We start from the raw sequence: 23,227 nt of genomic DNA on the forward strand, positions 1-23,227 counted from the left end.
AAGCCTCCAGAACACAAAGTGGAACAACAAATGCCCTCGAAATTCTGCCGAAGGGAACAGGAAACTCTGAATGCCGCATCGGTAGGATTTGTGTAGCTCTTAGGCGTCCTTGTACCGCAGCAGGTTTGCTTTGCCTCTTCACTGCCACATTTCTCTCTGAAACAGGTAGGGATCTTCCAGCCCGTTACAAAAAAAAAAATAAAAAAACCCCAGCAGCTGCAGCAAAGTGTGGTACTATTCAATTTCTTGAAGAGCGAGGCTTTTATTTCAAAATATCATATAATAATATATATATATTTCTATATATATACTTTAACTGGTATAAAGTAATTTGTAGATCCAAACTTAAACTGTTGTTTGTACTTTGCAATCTTGGAAACTTTACCAAAGGAACCATTTTCTTCATTTTTATTTTCAGCTGTCAAAAACCAGGGGCGTTATTTCCACTGAATACTTTCTTTCACACAGTAAAGCCACTGTTGTTATCTGGTAAACAGTCTAAGTGCAAATAAGAAATCCATTTGGCTTGTAAATGCTGAGATGGTTTTAAATTTTCAATACTTTGTCCTCATAAATCAGCAGGGCTTTCACTGTCTCCAGGCAGACGGCGCTCTGTTAGGTCCTCGGGTGGATCTGCAGTAAGAAAGTGTGAGAGTCAGATATATAAAATACGTTATAAGAGGAAAGAAAAATCCAGGCTTTGTGGCAATTTGCCCTACTCATGCTATAGCTGACTTTAAGTCACAATATTTTTTTTTGGGGGGGGGGGTTCTCTTGGGACTGCAGGGATTTAAGGATGTGCAAAAGGCAGGCCCTGAGTGAGCTCCTGCCTGTGCCTTGGGAGATCCTGGATGCGCACCCATCGCCTGGGCTGGTGGTGCAGGAGGTGCTAGGACAGCTTTGGGCATGGGGCCATGCTCATCCCAGCCTTCCACTCTCCCCTTCTCAGAGTGATGCTAGTAGCTTCTGCTGGACAAGGACATGTAGGTGGATCCATCTTTCAGGTTCATTTGGACCTCCACCAACCCACTTATCCAAGGAGGGGCAGGATGGGAGTGACTAGCTATATAATAGACTGGAAAGTCCGACCGACTTCATCTACTCACCTTGGGAGAGATAACATGGCCTGCAACAGACCGTAAAACCATCGCTCTTTATGACTAACACCACAACTGATCTGAGTGAACGCACTAATGGCTTGAAGAGGAAACAACACCGCCCAGAGGTTTTCTTTAGGAGACTGAAATAAGAACGACTGACCAGAAGCAAAAATATCTTTCTTGAGGAGAGGCTTTTGTTTCTTTCTCACACCGATACACACAGATGAGCAGCACAAGGGGTCCAGCCCTTTGCTAGACGACTAGGTCAGCAATGAAACACAAACTGACTTGTATACGAGCAGGCTCGGGCATTAGATCAGGGCTATAAATTATTAGCTAAGCACTAGGTGATATGATGAAATGCAGCTAAGTCCTACAGCAAGAGATATTTACTACCCTGTGCTCTACTGCTTTGAATTGACCTCTTAATTACAAAGACTTTTATCACAAAAATAAAGGGGTTTATTCACTGCTGTAAAGAAAACTTCAATTTGGAAATCATCTGACGTATTAACCTAGTTGAACATCTTAAAAAAAAGAAAATAAAACTCTATGTTCATTTACCATTTCCTTCCTTCCCCCGTTTCCCATTTTCTGCTCTCCTGGTTTGCCACTGACAAGTGACCCTGCTGAGTTTTCTCTCTTGGGGATGAATACAACCCTTCCCGTTTGCACACTGCCTCAAGAATTCGTGTGATTGGCGTAGGAGCAGTGAATGACCAGGGACCATGGTGCCAAGGGGCCGTGGACACCTCAGGTGCAGCATGAGATGAGCAGCGGCTGCTAAGAAACGTGATGCTCGGGTCCCTCGGGGCACTGTAAAACGGCCTGCATTTCTCCGATGGCAAAATGTACGGTAAACCAAGTGTTACTCTGGAAACTGGGGGGTAGGTGGGCTGTAATGGAGGATGCAGGCTGTGAAGCTGGGAGAGATGCTCCGAGCTGAGCCCCAAGTGCTCAACGCTTCAATTTGCATTCTCCACAGTATCAGCAGAAAAACTGCTTGTTGAAGTATCTAAACACTAGCACATGAATGCCAGGTGTTATTAGTGTGGATTACATAAAAAGTGCATTTTTCAGCACCATGTGCACATGAGCCCAGGCAGGAAGCCCTGGGGAAGAGCACTGCGCTCCTCAGGGGCCCTGCAAAGCGATGTGCGGGAGTTGTGCGCAGACACCAATCCAATGTCAAGAGCTTATGAGTGACTCCCTCACTCAGATGGGAAGTGACAAAACACGGGGTGCACAGAGAGCTGTGTTTCATGGTTTCCAGCAGCTCTGGTTCAGCAAGGCATTTATGTGCCTTGTGGGCACCATCTCCCAGCACCCAGACTGAGACCGTGCCCTTGCGTCTCCCATGTGCCGGTTGTTCTGCTGAAACATAGTGATGTGATCTCCACCCGGGTCTTAGTACAGCTCCAAGAGCCCCGCATTTTTAAGGAAAGCATTGAAACTTGTGTTCTTGAAAAAAAGAGGAGTGAATAGGGATTGAAAAAAACATTGAAACGGCTCCAAAAATTGAATTACAAAATGATTTCTTCCCAGTGTTTGTCACCTGCTCTGACCATCAATAGAAAACAAATCGATTTACAGAGGCTGTGAGCTTTATATCTTTGGCTCTAACAACTTAATTAGTGAACTATGATAAAGGACTAAACACAGGAATAAATGTATGAAAAGGAAGGAGTGGGAAGATGTGCTGGCAAAGCCTTCAGTGGATCTGTTGTCCGCCTTCCTCTGACACTAATCAGTATTAATCTGAGAATCATCCATGAAGTAATACATTACACTGAGAAGTTACATATATTCATATATATATGTACACACCCATACACCCATGCTTATATGTGACTTACTGGGGGCCTTGAAGACTATACTAATACTTATTTTAATCCTGTGAGTCATCAATGTGAATGTTTTCCTTGTCAGGACAGCAGCTGCCTAACGTAAATGTATTTAGTGTAAGGGAAAGCCTTCATTAAAACCGTTTACAGTTTACAGCCTATGGTGACTTGCTCTAGCGTTTTGGCTAATCACCACAGATATTTCTAGGATGTTGACTGATTTGTCTTGTTTCTTCTGCTTTCTTAACTTCCTTAACTACATAAATTAGACACACATGGCCCAATCTTGCAGCCTGGATTGGGGTCAGTACAGATTATAGAGTAATCTTTTTCTCTGATGCCATCTGAAATGACAAAACAAAGAAAAAAATGCCTGTTTCAGGATCTGATTGCTTCCATTATTTTATATTTATCTTGATAGACTTGACGCAGCAGTACGGATTCAAGCAAAGTTTCAGGGATTATGAAGTAGAATTTTTGCTTAGAAAATGCAAGAGACAGTTGCTAAGCACATCATGTCATGTTGCCTTTGTCACTTGGGTTCTGTAATGATATTTTAAAGCCACAAAGCAAAATTCTACTGGAAGCGGCACCATAAGGTACTTCCCTCACAAGCTAATTAAAATAACTCCTGTGGGTAAATGAAGAAATATTTTTTTCAGTTATGAGCACTCAAACTGTAAGTATTTAATTTAAATGAAATACAATAATGCATACTGAATAGATTGGACCATACATCTGCATATTAATGAAGCTGCTGAATTTCTAGCAATCATTTCTAGATGCAGGCTATCGCCTAAAACTAGTTTATATGATGAGGGTTGGGGGAGTTAAGAGCAGGACGATTTCACAGGAAAAAGCAAATGCAATTCCTAAGTTATATAATTTGCAAACAGACTGCAGAAGTACCGAATTTTTGTAATTTAACAAAAGTATAACCAACTACTTCGTGTTGCTCATTACTTCTTTAATATCACCTTCTTCCATTTTAATTCCCCAATTCAGTGAGAAAAGTGTTGCCTCACTGAAAAGTACGTGTAGTATGTCTGTTGTTTTTTTTTTAGTTGCTCTGCAAGGCACATACATTAGGATGCGTTCTTCCAGTGGTGCTTCAGCGTGGAGAGATCTGTTGTGAGCATAGGGTGGTTTGCAGCAACAGTGACACTGCAGGAAGAAATTGAATCAAGAAATCACAGTTCCCTCCATGCTTTCTCCTTTACTCTGGGAGATGGCAAAGAGATAGTATGCATCCTGTTTTCGGGGGGTCACTTACTGCCTTCTGCAAAGAAAACCTCCTAAATTAGTATGTATCCTAATAATTTAATGTGGTGGTGAGATTAACCATGCCAGAAGGCACCGTTCAATTTTGATTTGCGAATGGAAATCATTCATCCTGGGGTAAATCATATGGAGGGAAAAAAATAATTCAGATGGCATGGGGATCAGTTGGGGTAAAATCTCCTTCTTCAACAAAAGGCCTAGAAGACGTGAAAAATGACTAGAGTTAGGATTGTAGAAAAAGAAAGAAGTCAGGAAATCATGACACTAAGCTTCTTGTTCCTGTGAATTAGTAGCTGGGTATGAATATTTAGAACTTCTAAATAAACAGGGAAAAATTTCTTGAAAATTTGCTTTTTTCATTTAGCACGTTTCAAAAGTTATTTTCCACTTCACTGAAAATCAAAATTTATTATTATATAAAAAATATTTTTAGTTGACAACGATGTAATTTTCTCAGAAAAAAATTCAATCATGGTATGAAAACAATTTAGTTAAAATTGTTGAATACAGGTATAGGTGGCAGTTTCAAGAAAACGATTGTGAAGCAGTTGCACAATGCAAAAACAAAAGCTAGAATCTGTTTTTGAAAAACAGGGTTTTTTTTTGCAACAGTAATCTCAGGGTGGGAACAGTTTAGCCAGCTCATTCGCGCTCTCTTTGCAGCCATATCTTTGCATTTTCCTAGCAATGCATGGTGAAAGTTGTCACCACCTCTTGGTCTCTGTTACCTGCATCTTCAGCACCTCAAGAGTGTGTCACTAACGGGTGTGTGGGGCTAGAGCTGCTCTGAAGTGAGACCTGAAATGCAGATGGTGAGTTGAGCCCTCAGCTCTGCTTCATGCTACGAAGCACCCACACAGCTGCTAATACAGGTGTGGGCTGGAACAGCCAAGGAATGGATGTAGGATCCAGCAGATCCCTTTGAGCTAATATTCTTCCCTTTAGCCACCAGAAAGGGTCTCAGTGATGTGCACTGGCTTTTTTTCTGAGCTGACAATGTCTATAAGAAAGTGACCTGGTGATTCAGCAGCTCCAACCTGCCAGTTATCAAGCCCAGACCCAGACAAACAGCCTGCATCCCTCTGAATTCTCACTAAATTATGGCCAGAAGCGCTTCGTGGCTAAGGAGGTATGCAGTGATCTTTAAGACTTTTACAGCAGACATGATGATGGAAAAGATATGGGTGAACAATCATTAGTGACTCCCCTTTCTGTTAAGGCCTCCTGGGTATAGACAGAAAGACGACTTACTCTGGTGGTCTTGATTTTATTGCCAGTCGCACACATCCATCCAGAATTATCAGGCAACGTCTTACATTCCTCTCCTTCTAGGCAGGGCTCCATCTCACACCACCATTTCCCAATCACTATTGAAGCTAAAAGAGAAAAGACAGTGTTCACAACTATGTTATAATGAAAAATCTAATTAAATAATATCTCAAGGGTCTAACATCGCATTTAAGAGGCAGAGTGTCCCTTCTAAACCTTTCAGTTGGAATCTAGTTGCAAGGATTTCACAGTTAATTGCTTGGTTTGCATCCTATATTCTCTAAGACTGCTTGTGATGGCCTCCTTATACAGGAGCTCCAGTCTACTGTTGTGCTGTGACTGCAGGGAATGCTGTGACGGCAGCAGTACTGCTTCAGGCTAAAGGACCACCCACCTCAACAGCCCATCTTCGTGAGCGGCCCATCTGATCTTTATGGACGTACACAAGAACAAGGCAAGCTGAAAGACATTTTCCTCAGAATATTCTCCAGGTCTTCAGGACTTGTGGCTCAGGGTACTCTAGAGTAAACAGTGCCTGCTTTGCTTTCTGTACCTACAGTTGGCTTTTTCTTCCACAAATCTGTGCAGAATTATTTGAACCCATGTAGACTTTTAGCTTTCACAATATTGCATGGCAGGGAGCATCACAGCTAGAAATAGAAGGTAAGGTAATACTGAACAGTGGCAGAAGTTTAGCTTGTTGAAACATGATTATGAACTTTATAGAAACCATATTATCTCTAGCAGTAACTTGTAATTTCCAAATATTTAACATTGTAAATAATGACAGTGTTTGGGTCTTGTTGTTTGAATTTAATTGGCACATGTGTTTACCACCTTGAGTGTACCTTAATGAAGTTTCTTGCCTGGGAATTGATATCTGTCTATAACCTTAACTGTATCTTAATGACATTTTTTGGCTGGGGATTTTGATAAACTTTAGCTAACCTTGCAAACTGTGACTAATTGGTGTGTGAGTGGCTCTGTCTGTGGTTTGTTTTCCCTGGCAAGAATTAATTTCATGGTTGCACTCATGAAGCCTAACTGTCAAAGCTTCTCACACACTCACTCAAACAGAGGGGCTTAACCCATTCATATCACCCCACCTAGCCGCTTCAAAGCCATAAAACACCTCTGAAGCAGCAGACTGCCTTGTATCACACCATTCTGCTCTGGAAAATGCCCTGTTGCAAAGGCATTGATTTAAGGATATTTCAGAGTCTATAATTAAAGTCTTGATTCATTTTTTATCTAGTTATAATCTGTTTCTGCTCACAAAATCCTAAGGAAACACCGAAAGATGCAGCTGCAGCTGCAACTAATGTCCATCCCCTTAATTCACAGCTACACAGACGAAGCTACAAGTCTCTTTTTCTCTAATCTCTAACATATGACCAACCCACACTGAAAAATAAATGTGCCAAACCTATAGATACTCCTAGACTAAAAAGTGTGTATCACTATTCCATTTCATCGTGCAAGAGGAGGCCTTATGTGGCACAGAGAGCAGGAGACTGTAGAAGAGAGAGACTCAGCAAGGGACAAAGAGAGACTCTGGCATTTTCAGTAACGCTTGAACTGCATTCTTGTTTTTGGGTAGGCACCAGGTGACCACAGCTTCTTCAAAGTTACGTATCATCAGCAGTATCTACGCAGTCATACCCATCACACTATCTTACCAGACCTGCTGTTGTCCCACCTGAGCAGCTGACTTTATTGTTCCAATCCTAGTTTACGACGAATGGCTCCCCTTTTGATCTGGCTCTGAAAGGAAAACTACCTTTTCACAGGACTGTTCCAATTTGGCATTTTGTTTTCCAGTGTGGTCCATGAAAAATGTACCACTGCCAACAGGGTCAACCCTCAGCCACTTTAAACTCTTCTGGCAGCCTTAGGTAATTACCTCTTCTTAATGCTCCCCTGACTTTCTGATCCAGCTTCTTTTGCTGCAGACTGACAAACACTCACACAAATACAAGCATGTAGGTACCTAATACTATGAATGTATATTTACAAATGGGACACTTAGGTACACAAGCTTGCCCTCAAACTAAGCCAAATACCATATTCTTTAGGTAAGAACGTAACAGAGAGAAATAATTTAGATTGTTTAAATGAACACATAGGTATGTCCTGCTCAGAAAGGAAGATTTTTTTACATAAAGCTGGTAGTAAACTCTGCGAAATGAAAATGGTTAATATAGAGTGTGAAATCCTGTAAAGAAGGTCAAGTATACATTAATTAAATTTCACTTTTATTTCCTTTAAAGCACAATTAAGACTTCCTTTGGAAAGGTGAGATTGTTGTTCCTCAGATAAGCTGGACAAAGCAGCCCCTGCCACTTGTTGAGGTACCTGGTTGATCTGAGTGGCGTGTGGTCAGGGTATTTGGTGGGCCATGCTAGAATGCATTCACTTTAGCGCAAAATAAACCAGAATAAGAACCAATATTTCTGGCCCAGCTTGTTAACTCTAATGGGAATCTACTGTAATTCAGGAGTCCCAGGTTAGTACTGCTAAAACAGGGCTTCACCTATGCCAACAGCCTTGCTGAATGGCTGTCCCAATAGGGATATGGTTTTCACCTGCTGAGTTTACTTGAAACACCGAGAGAAACACCGAAACACCTTGGGTTTGAAGGCTCCTTTGGTCTGGAAGAAGAGTTGAGTAAGTTGGAGCAAGTGAGCTAAGCTCAGGATAGAGTAGAATACAATATAGAAGAATAGAGCAGAATAGTTCAGTTGGAAGGACCCTACAATGATCATCTAGCTCTCTGTGTTGTCTTTCCTATTTCTTCTCACAGCTTATACCTCGTTTTTATAATGTAATATATCATTTCTCCATATGCACAACACACACAAAAAAAACCCCTTTACACCTGCACTTGCAAGGCAAGGCAGTTTAATGATGCTATTCACACATCATTTTTAGAAGGGTATCATTAATGCTGCTAACAGTGGAGAAAAGAGATCTTTGCTATGCATGAAAAGGCACATGAGGGCTGAAGCTGCGCTCTAATAATAGATTGTACAGTGGGCAAACTGAAAAATATATATCCTGCTAAATACTGGCCTTCACAGCAGTGATCAAAGCAGAGCATCCTCAGAATACATGAGAAGATATCCTGTGATATGGAATAAAAAGCGATGATCACAATTATTTACTAGTAGCAGTGCTGTAGCATTAAATTACCATGGAGGAAGACCCTGTTGTGCTAGGTACTAAAACCCACAAAACTGAACACCGTGGCCTAGGGAGTTTACAATAGAGATGTGCAACGAATACAGACTGAGAGGCAGCATGGAGAAGCGATGCTGTTCATAGCAATTAAAATGATCTAGCTACTTATTGACGCTGTTAAATACAGCCCAAGTATTCAGATATTGACCTTGAAAAATAATTAAATGCAAAGTCAGTGCTGAACATTAAGGTCAACTGAATCATGTAATAGTGTACAGGTTTTGGTATGTACACACATGAATTTGTGATCACGGTGCAGTTACAATCGCAAGGTAGCCTACCCAAGGGCCCACTGGTGAGTACCCTCACCTGTCCCTACCCAGTATAGCTGGGCTGGAGACAAGGATCCTTTTATAAAGGGGGAAACTAAGGACATTTGTGGATGAAAAGCTCCTATTTGTCTCTAATACGTAAGTGGGCAAAATCCTTTGTAAGTCTGAAGCACTACAAAGCTTGCTGTGGTTTAGTCCTTAGCACCATGCTGTGGCAGGGGTGTCCAGAGCCCGACGAAAATTATTTCCTTTGAGTCCTGTGTTTATAGGTTTTCTCTTCTATTAAGAGCCTTTTAATCTTTAGGACCGGTTGTCCTTCTTGGGCACTGATGTTCCTTTGAGGTCTACCTGATTTCAAAGTTTTACACCTCCAGCGCTCTTCAAAGAGGCAAGAAAAACTTTAAAATGCATCACAGTTTGCTGCGTTTGAGATTAGGTACACCCATATGGGGAGGGGGGAACAAAGCTTCCCCAAGGAATACAATGCAGCATCTCCACATTTAGGTTAGGAGATGTGCTGAAGCGGTCGTGTGAGAGAAAGAATTGTTAAAGTTAAGATGCTTTCCCTTGGGGCGGTTTGCATTCAAGATCTCCCAGATCCTGAGGAACCTGAGCTTCTCGGTGACCTGAACTGTTAATTCTGGATGAGAATTACAGACTCCCGTTAGTCACCAGGCGTCACAGGCTGCGAGAGCTCACATCATGCTGATTAGATGCCTGTAATGTTTTGGCGTGGTTTTCACTGTGTTCTTCTCAATGTCTGGGGAATACATGAAGCACAGGAGTTTTTTCATGCAAGGCTGACTTGACTGAGACAGAAACCCTCAGCCATGGGGAAAGAAAAATGATATGATATGATGATATGATATGATATGGTGTGATATGATGTGATATAAAAGAGCCTTGACTACTCCTGCTTTGTTTGGGTTTGTGGGCTTTTTTTGTTTCCCAGCTCCTGCTAGTGTAAATAAGGGATTGCTTATACCTGAGTTCTTTTAGAGAAAATGACTTTTTTATAAGAATATTAAACTCTAAGCATATAACTAGTGGAGCTGGGGAGATAATAAACTTTCTTCAGAAAACTGAGATTATTTTTTTCCAGTCCAATTTACACTGGGTTTTTTTAATCTTTGTTTGCAAAGCTACAGAAAATTTCCAATCAAAATATTTAACTTTTGATGTATTTAGTCTGCATGGATTAACAGACAAAAAAGCATTTGGTTGAAATGGCATTTGCTGTTCATGTGTACCAAACAGAGAAATAAACTACAGATAAGAGATCTGGGGATCAGATTGAATATAGGGAAAGAGCAAGAGAACAGCTTATATTTGCTAGTGTTTACACAATTCTATTGCATTTAAAAATGCATTTGTTGCAGAACACAATGCCCAAAGCCTTAGGTGGCTGTAGAGAACTTCCAGCTTAGACTGAATTAATTGGGCTTCAGCCTGCAAAGTTCGTAAGAACCTTTGTAGGTTCCACAAGGGTGATGACTGCTTTTTGGCTTGTTCTTGTGCATCACCTGGAGCACAAAGTTTGGTGCATGAAGAGAGCTTGCTCCCCTTGAACTTCAGTAACAATCTATTACAGGACAGTAAAAACGCATTGAGCACCTGCAAATATCTACATCTAAACTGAGATCAAATCATAGCATCATAGAATCATAGAACAGTTTTGGTTAGAAGAGACCTTCAAGATCATTGAGTCCAATGTTTGTCCTAGCTCTATCAACACCACCAAACCATGTCCCTAAGTACGACATACACCCGTCTCTTAAACACCTCCAGGGGAGGCTGTTCCAGTGCCTGACAACCCTTTCAGTAAAGAAATCCTTCCTAATATCCAGCCTGAACCTCCCCTGGTGCAGCTTAAGGCCATTTCCCCTTGTTCTATCGCTTGTTACTAGGGAGAACAGACCGAGCCCCGCCTCACTACAACCTCCTTTCAGGTAGTTGTAGAGAGCGATCAGGTCTCCCCTCAGCCTTCCCTTCTCCAGGCTGAACAGCTGCAGATCCATCAGCCGTTCCTCATAAGAGACATGCTCCAAATCCTTCACTAGCTTGGCAGCCCGCCTCTGTACCCTCTCCAGCACCTCAATGTCCTTCTTGTAGAGAGGGGCCCAAAACTGGCCTTGAGGTGCAGCCTCACTGAAGCGGAGTACAGGGGAATGACCACCTCCCTGTTCCTGCTGACAACACTATTCCTATTACAGGCCAGGATGCCATTGGCCTTCTCGGCCACCTGAGCACACTGCTGGCTCACGTTCAGCCGTCTGTCAATCAACACTCACCATGGAAACACTAACCATTCCATCACTTTCCTCTTCAACCAAGCAATATTTGGAAAAAAATCCACAATCCATTTGATTAAAACTTCCTTACTTGTTGAAACTCCTGAACTGGTTACGTTTCACACTTTTCAGTCTTCAAGTTCTTGCGTTAAACTGAAGCTACTCAGTTGTTCAAAGTGGTGACTAACTGCTGTCTGACAGGTGATCAACAGGACGCAGGCAGAGGGTAGGCTGGGAGAAAACGCACAGCCCAGAGACTCGCAGGCCCTTGGGTCATATTTGCTACTCCAATGTGTATAAAAAATGCAAAGACTTTTTTTTTGCAGATAAAATTATCTTTTAACTTTTCTGCGTTTGTATTTAGGAAAATGCTTTAACAATATGACAAATTATATATGGCAATACATATAAAGACATTGTATTTAACAATACGACAATACTCACAGAGTAATATATAACTTTAATTCATCTTTGTGGAAGATTCTGAAATATGAAAACAGAGCAAAGTAGCATCATGCATTTTCCAACAGTTTAGAGGGAACATGCTATGTATTAAAATGTTCCAAGATTGCTTCTGCATTTGCCATTATAAAGCCACAGCAGCTATCTCTTTTTTTTGCCTGTGATAAAGCGTACACATTTTGTTTATATAGAAACAGAATACAAAGGAATAGAGATATTAGATTTGGCTTCCTCCTGATCATAGGTATTATCATGTTACTCCAAGGAATAAGAAACAGAGTTCGTTTTCAAAACCAGTATGACACTCGTTGCAGGATGGGAAAGTTTTTACTGTAAGTATAAAGCATTCCATTTTAATCTAGTTTCCACCAGAGAAGATTGATATAAATAAAATTTAAATAGAGAACACATTTCACAGATGCCAGCAGTGAAAAAGACTTTGTCAGCTTAATGAAAAGATATCAATTTTCTCCACTTTATTCAATAAATTGTGAGTCATTTTCTAAATGGATTAGATTAAAGGGAAGCTCAAACTCCCCGTGAGAGGAGTTGCACTGATGGAGACTTTTGGCAATGGCAATAGCACAGAGGCAGGTAAAATCTTTCAGGCTGTTTTGTGTTTGTTTTGTTTTTTGTTTTTTTTTTTTTTTAAACCTGATATAAACTAGAATAGGAGAATCTGTAACCTTGTGCTCACCTATTCCTTGTAAAACAAAATCTCAGAGAATTGAATGAGATATGTAGTTTCTCGCAGTTTATTGGGATGTCAGGGGGTGCAGAATGAATTACGGGGGTGGGAACACATTTCCTAGGAGGACAAGAAAACCAGAATGAAAAAAAGTGTCATATGAAGGGTTATGTATTTCATAAACAGACTGAGATACCTTTTACTCTGGGAGTTGTAAAGCAGTAGCTTGATAAGCTAAAGAATACAAACCCAAAACAAAAGGTTTCAGGTTAAATAATGCTGTCTAGGAGAAATATGGGATGGTTCCTACAGGGAGTCCATCAAACTATCCGCTTTAATTCAATCTTACTCAATTTTGGAAGCATCAATCTAATGCTCATGCAGTGTAATACTTTGCAGACTTTGATAACAGACCTCTCATAACTCTGGGAAAACCGACATTTCTCTGGTTTAAAACACAAGCACAGCGCAATCAGTCTGACAAGTGATGTCTCATATCTCCTAATTGCCTCAGATCCAGTCTTGCTGAGTTAATTTAATATTTTTTAATTGTAGTAAACATTAAAAAGAGATCATCATATTAATTTTTTTTTGTTTTAGAACTTTCTGATCTTTGCAATATTCTCCAGGATTTTGAACAATGTTTTATTAATTCATTGGCAACAACTTTAGAAAGAATTAAGGTTTTAATATTTTTTTCCAGCTGTAATTCTTGATTTTTCATTGCAATATATTCAGCAGCCAGAGTAAGATATTTTTAAGAGTGTAATATGAGTCTGAACAACCCTGTGGGCTGCACTAAAATATACCCATAAAATGTGAAAGGGCAGATTAGACGCAAAGAATCCATGAACAATTTCCATTGAAGATCTGCAGAAACCAGCAAAAAGGGTGCTAATTCAACAGCATGAGAAGACTCACTAGTGAAAAACCACTTACATTGCCGTTTTCTAACAGTTGGCATACTGTTAGGTAAATTGGAAAAAATGACATAAACACGTTGTACACTTCCCTCATAACAATATGACTAATAGAGATGGTGTTGGCTAACGGCCTGAGAATCAGAAACTCCTGAGGCTTGTTTAATCCCAGCTCTGCTTCTGACTTGCTCTATTACTACAGGTAAATCACCTTCTTGCCATATCAACTTTCCATTTGTAATTTTATTTACTTAAGAGGATGAGTTGCTCTTGCCTTGTTTCCTCGTATGTTCCCCTCTGCCTTTACTGACCTGGTGATCTTCAACACTGTATTGCAGCTGTTTGGGACTGACCTGTTTTCTGCATTTGTACAACTAGAAGAATGGTGTCTTGGACTGAGCCTGGGTATTATGATAATAATAAATAACATGAAAATTATATGAAGTCCGTGTGCTGCCAGGAAGTTTTTAAGCACATGCCTGAACAGAGATGGTCTGTTAGAGAGCTGATTTCATACAAAATAGCTTAGACCTTGCAAAGGAATTTCTGTCCCTCAATGCCATTCAGCCTGGGAGGGTCGAACGCTTTGTCATTTTTCCATGTCCCCCTTTTTACACCTTTGGAAACAAATGTTGCTTAGCCATATGGCTGAGGGGCATCTATAACTGAAGGAGGACCATGATTTCTCGTGGGTGGCACCTTCATGGTGAGTGAACGTGCATTTTCATGTCCATGAGAGCATTAAAAATGACAGTACTCAAGTCCTCTGAGTACTTATAAAGTGTGCACAGCTGTTCAGAGGTTAAAACCTCTGTTTTGTTAGTTAGGTGCACGGTGAAAACATCCAGATTTTAAGAACAGTAGAATTTGCATAATTATCTTCTGAATCAGGTAGATCTCAGAGATCTCAGCTGCACTGAGTACAGGACAATGAAAGGCAATCAAAATTCTTCTTGGGCCCTACAGTTCAACTTGTGAGACCTTTTCAAAGTCTCAGATTTTGAGGTAATAAAAAAATGAAGCCACCAGAAGCTGTCAGGCTGGGAGGCCAACAGGTCTCCTTCCCAGAGATGTCAGCAGGTCCCAGGTCAGTCAAATTGTGCTTGACAGCTGGCTTTCAACCTCTGTTCTCATTTGCTAATACTGTACTCAAAAGGTGTCATTGGCTTTTTTAATTATTCTACATTCCACGGAGCTCAAACATGACCAATTCTTGACATTTTTTCTCTGACAATTACAGATCATAGTTGATATTATAACTGAACCTTCACTGCATTGTCTATCTGGAAACTTGATTTCTACAACGAAAGGCAGAGCAAGCCTTGACAAAACAGGTTTTTGCAAGTATCTGTGGCGGAAAGAAAGGACATGAAGTGATAAACCATGTATGATAAACTTGCCTCCCCAAAATTGTATAGCGTATTCTGTGACATTCCAGAGTGCTAGTACACAGCCCTACATTTTTTGTTGGAAATTCTTAAATTCAGGCACAGCAACATTCATCTAAGGCCAGTGTCAAGCCGCCCACCTCTATTTATAGTTTTATGCATGTGAGTTTATTGGTGTTTGACACAACCTCACTGCAAAGACAGTGGGTCACCTGAGAATAACCTGCTGACACTAATGAGTGCTAATGAGACTAATGAAAACATGAAATGCTTATATGCAGGAAGCTGAAATGAATGCAGGTGACTGAGGATCCCCTCCCAACCTGAACGGGGAAAACTGATCTTTTGTAGGTTAGGGAGTCCCATTGCTGCTATTTATTACTGAAGTTTGGAACTGAATCTATCCCTCGCTGCAACCAAAGCTGAGAGCAGGCTGATAAAATATTTGTGCAGTGTAGCAGTGTTATTTACATCCTATCTGAACTTCTTCTAGATAGCCTAGTGAAAGCTTAATCTTATTTTTATATATTTAATGAAAAGCCAACAAACTGCTGCATAATTACACATTTTTGGAAAGACAATAGGAAGCTGCTTATAAATATTCACACATGTGTTTCAGAGCAGGGTTGAGGACTGGGGTGCCATCAAAGAAGAAAAATCTCTTCATGCAATGCTAATTTTTCATTAATAATAATTCATTAATAAAGTAAATGTATTAGTTGAAATGCAGAGAGAGAAGAGCCAGGCTGTGAGATGAGGATAAGAGAGGTGCACAGAGGTTTGTGGGTGGCCTTACAATGCTGTTTCTCCAGTGGATGCAGGAACCTTAAGTCATATACATATATATACATATATCTGATGAGCTGATGTGGTCCTGATGCTGCTGTGGAGATGTTTGCCCACACAACCAGCATTGCTGGGAAATGACTGTGTTGAACCAAAGATATAATTGCTATGACTTTGTCCCTTGTGATGGTGGAAGTGAGCACCCAAGAGGAACAATTATTGCCTGCTTTTGCATTAGAAACCAACGAACTGTGTCTGATCCAACAGTTACTGAAGAAACAGGAGAAAAATCCTCCTTAGTTTTTGCAGGCTTTGGACCAAATCTGGTGTCTGTAAAAGTTGCCGTTTGCTCAGACGTGAATCCCGTGTGCTGCAGGGGGCTGGGTTCAACGACGGGGGAGGGAAAAGCTGCAAGATGGGTTTTGAAGGGTGAAAGTCTATTAGGAAATTTTGACTGAATGAGGTGCCAGAAACATAGCTTAGCAGTAAAGCACTCTGTGAAAGAACACTGAAAATGAATAAATTATATAACTGTAACGCATTTATAAGGCATAACAAAGCATGCATAATATATTGTATAGTTATCAGTTATGAAATTAAATTCTGGTGTACTGCTTGCGTATAAATTGTGTAGTATTTGTCTCTTGTTTCCAGTCCACAGAGAAGATTCTTCCATTGAAACTACAGAAATTAATAACACATAATGTCATTATGCATTATTAGTCAATGAAAAACACCTTTTCTAGCTTTGTATATGTTTTCCCAGGGGAAAATGTTACTTGGTTTGTGGTTGTTTTTTTTTTTTTCTTAAATGCAAGCTATTATATTATCATTGTTTTTCTCTGTGAAAAATACTAAGTTCTCTGTGCTTTAAAGACCTTAGGCTGAATCTCTAAGCTTAGAAAATGCTGAAATATGTGGGGCTGGGGTTCCAGGTGTCTCTCAAATAGTGGGGGCTGCTGCTAAAGAAAGCATGTGAGGATGGGAGAAGTGGCAAATGAACCTAAAGCACAATGATCAGAGATCAACGTGAGCAGTAAAAGGTTGATGTTTCTTCAAAAATATGGATATCAAGGAATTTTTTTTGAAAAAGAGCCTGTTAAGAGGTTATGGAGTACATTAAGCCATCTGCTATTTTTCCCTTAAAAAAGATGGAAAGAGGATAATAATCAGAGCTGGAAAATTCCTGAATAAAAACACTCCTTCATTTTGAGCTCGTTATAAGGATCTAATATCCTAAAAGAGTCTGAACATCGCCACTGGTCTGAGACTCTTCCTGGGCAGAGTGGTATTGGCAGATTCAGCCATACATTGGGGTGTGTGATTAAATACACATTTCAGCTGTCACTTCAGTGACTCAGGTTTGCAATTCTATAGGAGAACCCTTGCCTAAGGTATCGTCCTTTCGGGCAGGCTGACCCCAGCATGCAAGGATGGGGTTGGGTGTGAGTGGCTGTTTGCTGGCATCGTCACAGTGGCAGGATGTGGCTCTGGAGGAACCTTCTTCTCCCCAGTCCCACCAGTGCAAACACCTGCTGGTGTGGCCACGCTTATCTCCAAAACACCCACCATCACATGTCTTTGTCCTGTCTAGTAGCAGTAAAACTGCCTAACTTGTCCATGGCTGGTGATTGAAACACTTTTCAAGTTGTTGAAGTTCATCTGTGCTTGACCTAATGTCTCATAATATATTCTTGGTACGTTCCCTTTCCCCTGAAATATTCTGCCTGTTGTGTCCTGCAGCCTAATAAAATGCTCTCAAATCTATTATCCAATGGACACGTATGCAGATAAACAACTGCCTTCATTAGCTGCCTGTTGGCCTGTGGCTGGTTGATTTTCAGAGTAAAATGATGTGGGTCAAAGCCCTGATGAGTGTCACCCGTGGATGACCCAGGGACCTCTGGGGAAGCCTTTTCCTATTGTCTGTAGCCACGAGCTATTTTCAGACCATATCAGCTACAGAAATATGTTTATGGTTTACAGCTGGTGGAGTGTTACTTAACTCCCCACCAGCGAACCAACCCATGCTGCAAACTAGGGTCGGGTGCCCTGTGGTCTCGTCGTAGGGATGGTTCAGTTTGAAATCATAAACTAAGGGAGCTTTTATTGTCCTAATGATGGTACTATGAACTTGCACGTGGTGTGCTACTTTATGCACAGTGGTACCAAAAGGCAGAGCTTGCAAATATATTTAGGAGAGAGTTTAGTTGACTTGCAGCTATCTCTGCTGTGAAAAGACGATATGGTCCAAACTCTCTTCCATGAATTTGGGATCACTGTGATATGAATAATACACCTGTAGAGCACTTAAATCTCCACAGTCCAGCTCTCAAAATTTATCTCAGAAGGACAGAGTTTAAAATCTGTGTGAAGGAAGCTGTTTTCAGAGGTTAAGTTAAATGAGCCAACTGCCACTCCACAAGGTAATTACTGACTTATTGGAAGTGTTGTATTCATTCAAATATCTTTGTTCTGTGATGTAAGACAAGCCTAATTTTGTTTTAAAGATTAAAGGAACATTCGTGTTTTGTAAACAAATCCCTAGCTACTATTACAAATTACATCATGCATAATCTTGACATGATAGATTTGGAGATATTTCAGTGCAACGATGTCAGTGCAATTGGAACAAGAACTGCAAGACTGAACAAAAATTGATGAATTGAGCACACGATACTTTGTATCTCCTATCATAGCTTAATTGCTGCTTCAATATGCATGGAATAAGAGAAGTAACTCAATTATACAAGCTTATCAGCAAGACTTAAAACCAGTGAAATTCATGAGTGGATATTAAACTGACCTTAACTGACAAGCTTTTCTTTGAAATTATGTTTTCCTTCAGTGCTTATAACGCTTATTTACTCTGAAAGATTTTACAGACTTAAGAAAACTGTTAGTGGGCACCTGAAATTTCACGGCCATGTTGGTATTAGCACAGCTCGTGTCTTTTTGCCTCCGTTCAATTTAACTCTGAGATGTATTATTTTAAAAGATGAAAATTCACTACCATTTACAATGTTTTTTTTCCTCGGTTTTACCTTGGAAGGGTCCCTGGATTGCACTTCTAGGTAAGTCCTTGCTACAAATAATTTATATGATGACCTTACTCTGTTGTCCTTAGAGTGAATAATCCTGAATTTATACAAGGATCATTATTTCCTACGTAGTGCACAAGACGTGCTCTTGAAAAAATAACCAGAAGGAAGGGGCTGTGAGTCTTAGACTCCAGATACTCCAGGAATCTCGTGCGTACTCCGGTCAGATGATTCTTAGCTATGAAGCCGTAAGCTCTATTCTCATCACTACAAATAGGAGTTTAACATTTTATTTTTCACAAACATCTGTCCTTGTTCTACTTGATCTCATTAATGCTCATACAAAATGAATGTAAATGGAGCCTGAGCACGCCCAGCGCAAGTTCTTTTACAAATCTGAGCATGAATTAGCGTAAAATGCTTTGCAGAATATGCTCAGCTCTGCCAGTTGCAAATGCAAAACGCAAGCAGAAGCCCTCCAAAGATGAATAGCTAAACATACTGAGAATTGCTATAGTTACTAGCAACTGAATAGGAAGTTATTTTAGGTGAAATTTTATAATACTCCTTGTTGATTTTTTTAAAGCACTTTAAAACAGCACAGGGTTGAAATAGCTGGGGTTTCTTTCTAAATTGCCACAAATACTTGAAAGTTAAAAGTAGACCAAACAGGAAAGCTAGTTGGCTAGTGAATCCCCTAATTCTGGGCATTACATTGCAGTCCTCAGGCTAGTAAGATTTCTGATTTTCTTTTTTAGCAGTGATCACCAATGGAAGAGAAAATGGATGAAGAAGAGAAGCAAGTGAGCAGACGCATGTTGGGAAAAATGTAAAGGCTAGATGTGTGGAGCTAATCTGAACTGTCACTCCTCATGGAGGTGAGTCTATCTTTACAATTGCTTTGGTTTTACCAACCATCATGAGTTCACAGTCTGAGGCTTTACAGAAGGAACATTGCCTGGTCTGCCTTGCATGATCATGAACCGACTTTACCAAGAAGTCCACATGTCCATCTCAAGAGGCTCCTTGAACATAGAACAGTTACGAAGGAAGCACATGGTGAAGGGGATCATCATCGGATATCTCCTTCTGTTTAATTATCCATTACCCAAATTCTGCCAAAACACTTCTGTCCTGATTGGCACCTGCCATTTATAATGTGCAATGTCCTTGACAGCCAGATGTGACCATGTGCACGGAGACTAGGACTCAAAAGATGGGAATGCCTACAAAGTGAGTCTTCACCTTACCAACAAACATAGCAAAACTAAGAGCTTCAAAGCTGAAGCTTCCTCCCACCTGGAAAAGAATTTCCAGGAAAGTTTATCCAGAGAAGTTTTTGCCATCCTGCTGCTGCCATTTTATTTTTTGCTTGTCCTCTTATGTAAGAAATCCCCTTGCACTGTTCAGGTTGATCTGCCATAGAGCTGTAGGATAGATATTCTTTCCAGTACCACTTAGAGTATCTGACTTCTCATTCAATCAATCGATCTGTGTGAGTGATTTCTTGTTTCACTTGCTCCAGGCAAGTACCTCAGCACCTCTCTCTCCCTGTCTGCTCATTAGTTCAGTGTCCACACCTGTGATCTCAAAGTCAAGGCTGAAAACTGATGGCTCCTCCCACAAGACGTTGAATATGGGTAATTAAACCCTCACGTACTTGATTGTGTCACATTTAGTACAAACACTAAGCCAGAAATGTTGTTATTTCACTTTAAACTTTAGGTGGTGATTTTCATTTTTTTCCCCTGCTACCTAGATATAATGCTTTTACCCTGGACCTTGCTATGATAGGCGGCAGAAACGGCTTTGTTACAGAAGGCAGTCTTCAGAGTTTTGTAATTTAACTTTCAATGGAGGTAGCATATGATAATTTATTATGAGCACCTTTTTCATGGGCTTCCTCAAATATTTATAAACTCATTTAAATAATTAATACAGGAGTTTTAATAAACTGTTTATATTCAGAAAAAGAATGTAATTTGCAGGAAGGACTGTTCAGGTGCTAGGAAACACGGATAGACCACATGAATTAAAAATAATGGCTTGCATCTAAAGTTTATATGACCTTTTTACAAGTTGTCTAAGGTTGCTTTCTCAGTGTGAAAAAGTGCTTCTGTTGAGCTGATTAAGCTATGCACTGCACAGACTATTTTAGGAACGAAAAAAGAATGACCTTCTATTAGCTTGGGGATTGTCAAGATCAAGGTTTATATAAAGAAACAAAATACATTATCTTAATTAAGTATGTCAACAGTAGTCTGCTTTTTTTTTTTTAGTAATTGTGGCTGCATGCTATTCTCAGGAAAGCAAAACCAGTTTTTCATTCACTGGGACAAGTTTGCATTTACCACTACAGCAGGTCATTGTTTAATCAAGCATAAGCTATCTAAATGAGCCCATGACCATCCTAATACAGTTAATAACAATAAAACCTTACTAACAAAAGGAATTACTCGGCAGGAATGCAGCCAGCTAGGGCCTTTCCCAGGCTGCCTGGGTAGCAGCGACTTCGTCCCTCTGCCTCTGAAGCCAGGCTGAGCACACGGCTCTCGAAGGATGTCAGATTCAGGCTACCGCAGGTCAAAGGGGAGTAGCTCGCTCTGTCTGGGTTTTCTCCCATATTCCCTTTCTATCAGGTGGTGGGGTGGCAGCTCGTGCTGAGGCAAAGAGCCCGCTGAGCTGAGCACGTACCCTGGCGTAGCAGGGCTGTACAGGCTGCAGGGCAAAACTTCACTGCTAGTGCTGGGCAGGCTCCCTTTCATCCTCAGAAACCAGCCCGGATCTGAAACTTGACTTCTGCCCCACATCCTCATAGCACTGAAAAGTCTATTGTTTCCTGACATCCTCTAGTTAACAAGTAATTGCTGTTGCTGGCTCAAGGCACGTCTCTCGATGTGCATGTGGGAAAGGTTGCCTTTTGCCCTGATCTAATTTATCTTCTTCAAGGTTAACTTTATAAACTTTTCAGGAACCACCTAAGTGCAAGGACGTGCATGTGGCTTTTTCCAAAACAGAAGGTGTTGCAGGTCCATGAGTACTCCTGCGTGAGTATCGGGTCTCCCTTATACTGATTGCTGTCCCTTTGACATACCAACTACTTTCACTGCTCCAGGCAGTGAGAACTCCAAGTCCTATCACAAAGCCAAACTTTTCATGCGGAAATAGCAGGTGGAAAGGAGACAGATTTTTTTTTCTCTCTTTTATTTTTCTCACCTCATCTATATAAACATGAAAAAAAGCAGCTCCACCACATTTAGAAAGGTGATCACAGATATTTCAAATACCAAACAAATCCATGCTTATCTTGTAACTTCTGCTATCCTAAAACTCAGGGGTACTATGTTCTGCAAACACCTCCTCTTTGAGTAAGCCACTGCCAATCTCCAGCTCCAACCCTGGAGAGAGCTTTAGCAACTAAACCAATGTGGAAAGCAGGGAAGAAGGGGAAAGTATGCAAATTTCACTGGGTACACTATAATTACTAATTCACAGCAGAACAGATCACAGTATTTCACGCTTATCCCATGTAATTCAGTCACAGCAGTATTCATTTTACTATTAATTTTAATAGAATAATTACCTTTATAAAGAAGAAAGAAACTACCGTTAGAGGGTCAGATCCTCAGGTGGGGAAGATATGGTGGTTTATGCTAGTTTGATGAATTTTGTAATCTTCCTTTTTCCTTCCTTTGAAAAGGAATTCAGTAATTGACTAGTTGCCAGACTTAACAGAGATAATCTATGCTAAATGATTGCAAAATAAGAAGAAATGGTGAAGCAAAGAAATGCAAACACTTAATGGCAGAATTTACATATCTGCATTTGAATGTTTATGTACATGTGTGGCTGGCAGACACATGCACACATACATACACAAGTCTCTAAACAGCCAGTTCCCAGTTCATTCCCAACACTGTCTGGCAGGAGAAACAGTTCCCATAGTGACACACATCACTGAATTTATAATGTTATGTGTCCAGATTCAGCTCTGCAAAATGGCAAGGAGTTTGGGATTCCAATAATATCCTTTTTGAGTATTAGCAGAGAGAAGGGTTTAGAGTGTGAGCTGTATAATTGACCTACAAAATAAGGAACAGACATATTATTATCTCAAGAGTCCAGAGAGATATGCAAACCACTTAAAAATTTTGCTCTTGGTCACCAGAAACTTTTGATAGAAATACTTCATAACCTGCAGCTGTCATAGTTCATATATTTTTGAGAATAAGCTTAGACCTTAACCCCCTACCACTTGCTGCCCTTGCAGCCATTCTGCCTTTTTTCCTGTTTTCCCTGACATTTTCCTTTCCTTGTCCTTTCCCTTCATTTTTCTGGTCAGGCTCATAGGAGCAGCTCCAGCAGATCTGCCTTTTGCCCAAGCTGGTGTAGCTGAGAGAAGGAGGAAAGCTGGCCAGCAGGAGCTGCTGGGCAGCTTCTGCATCTGCCTCTCGTCTTCAATCAGCTTCAGCTGCTGTAATTTAGATACCTCAAGGTGCTGCATTATGTTAAAACGAATTGCTTTGAGAATTACTACTGAGATTAATTGAATTTATGGCCCCATTCAGGAGTGTATGCCCTCTTGTTGTGATTAAGATAATCCATTGCTTGAAACAGAAGTTAAAATACATGTCAATTTTGTCAG

The 23,227-nt window shown here is 40.5% G+C and overlaps 1 protein-coding gene across 2 annotated transcripts in view; it reads right to left on the bottom strand.

The window, feature by feature from the left end:
• Positions 1-615: 615 nt before the first annotated feature.
• The window catches only part of TAFA1 (TAFA chemokine like family member 1), a 230,397-nt gene continuing 207,785 nt past the window's right edge, over positions 616-23,227 (bottom strand). For both annotated transcript variants that reach the window (XM_086470217.1, XM_086470218.1), the window contains 2 exons: positions 5,477-5,601; positions 616-633 (listed from right to left, as the gene is read on the bottom strand). In XM_086470217.1, coding sequence (XP_086326343.1) covers positions 616-633; positions 5,477-5,601 — 143 coding nt within the window. The remainder of the gene's footprint in view (positions 634-5,476; positions 5,602-23,227) is intronic.

This window comes from Leptosomus discolor, chromosome 9, assembly GCF_034619465.1.
Source record: "Leptosomus discolor isolate bLepDis1 chromosome 9, bLepDis1.hap2, whole genome shotgun sequence".
NCBI classification, from domain to species: domain Eukaryota; kingdom Metazoa; phylum Chordata; class Aves; order Leptosomiformes; family Leptosomidae; genus Leptosomus; species Leptosomus discolor.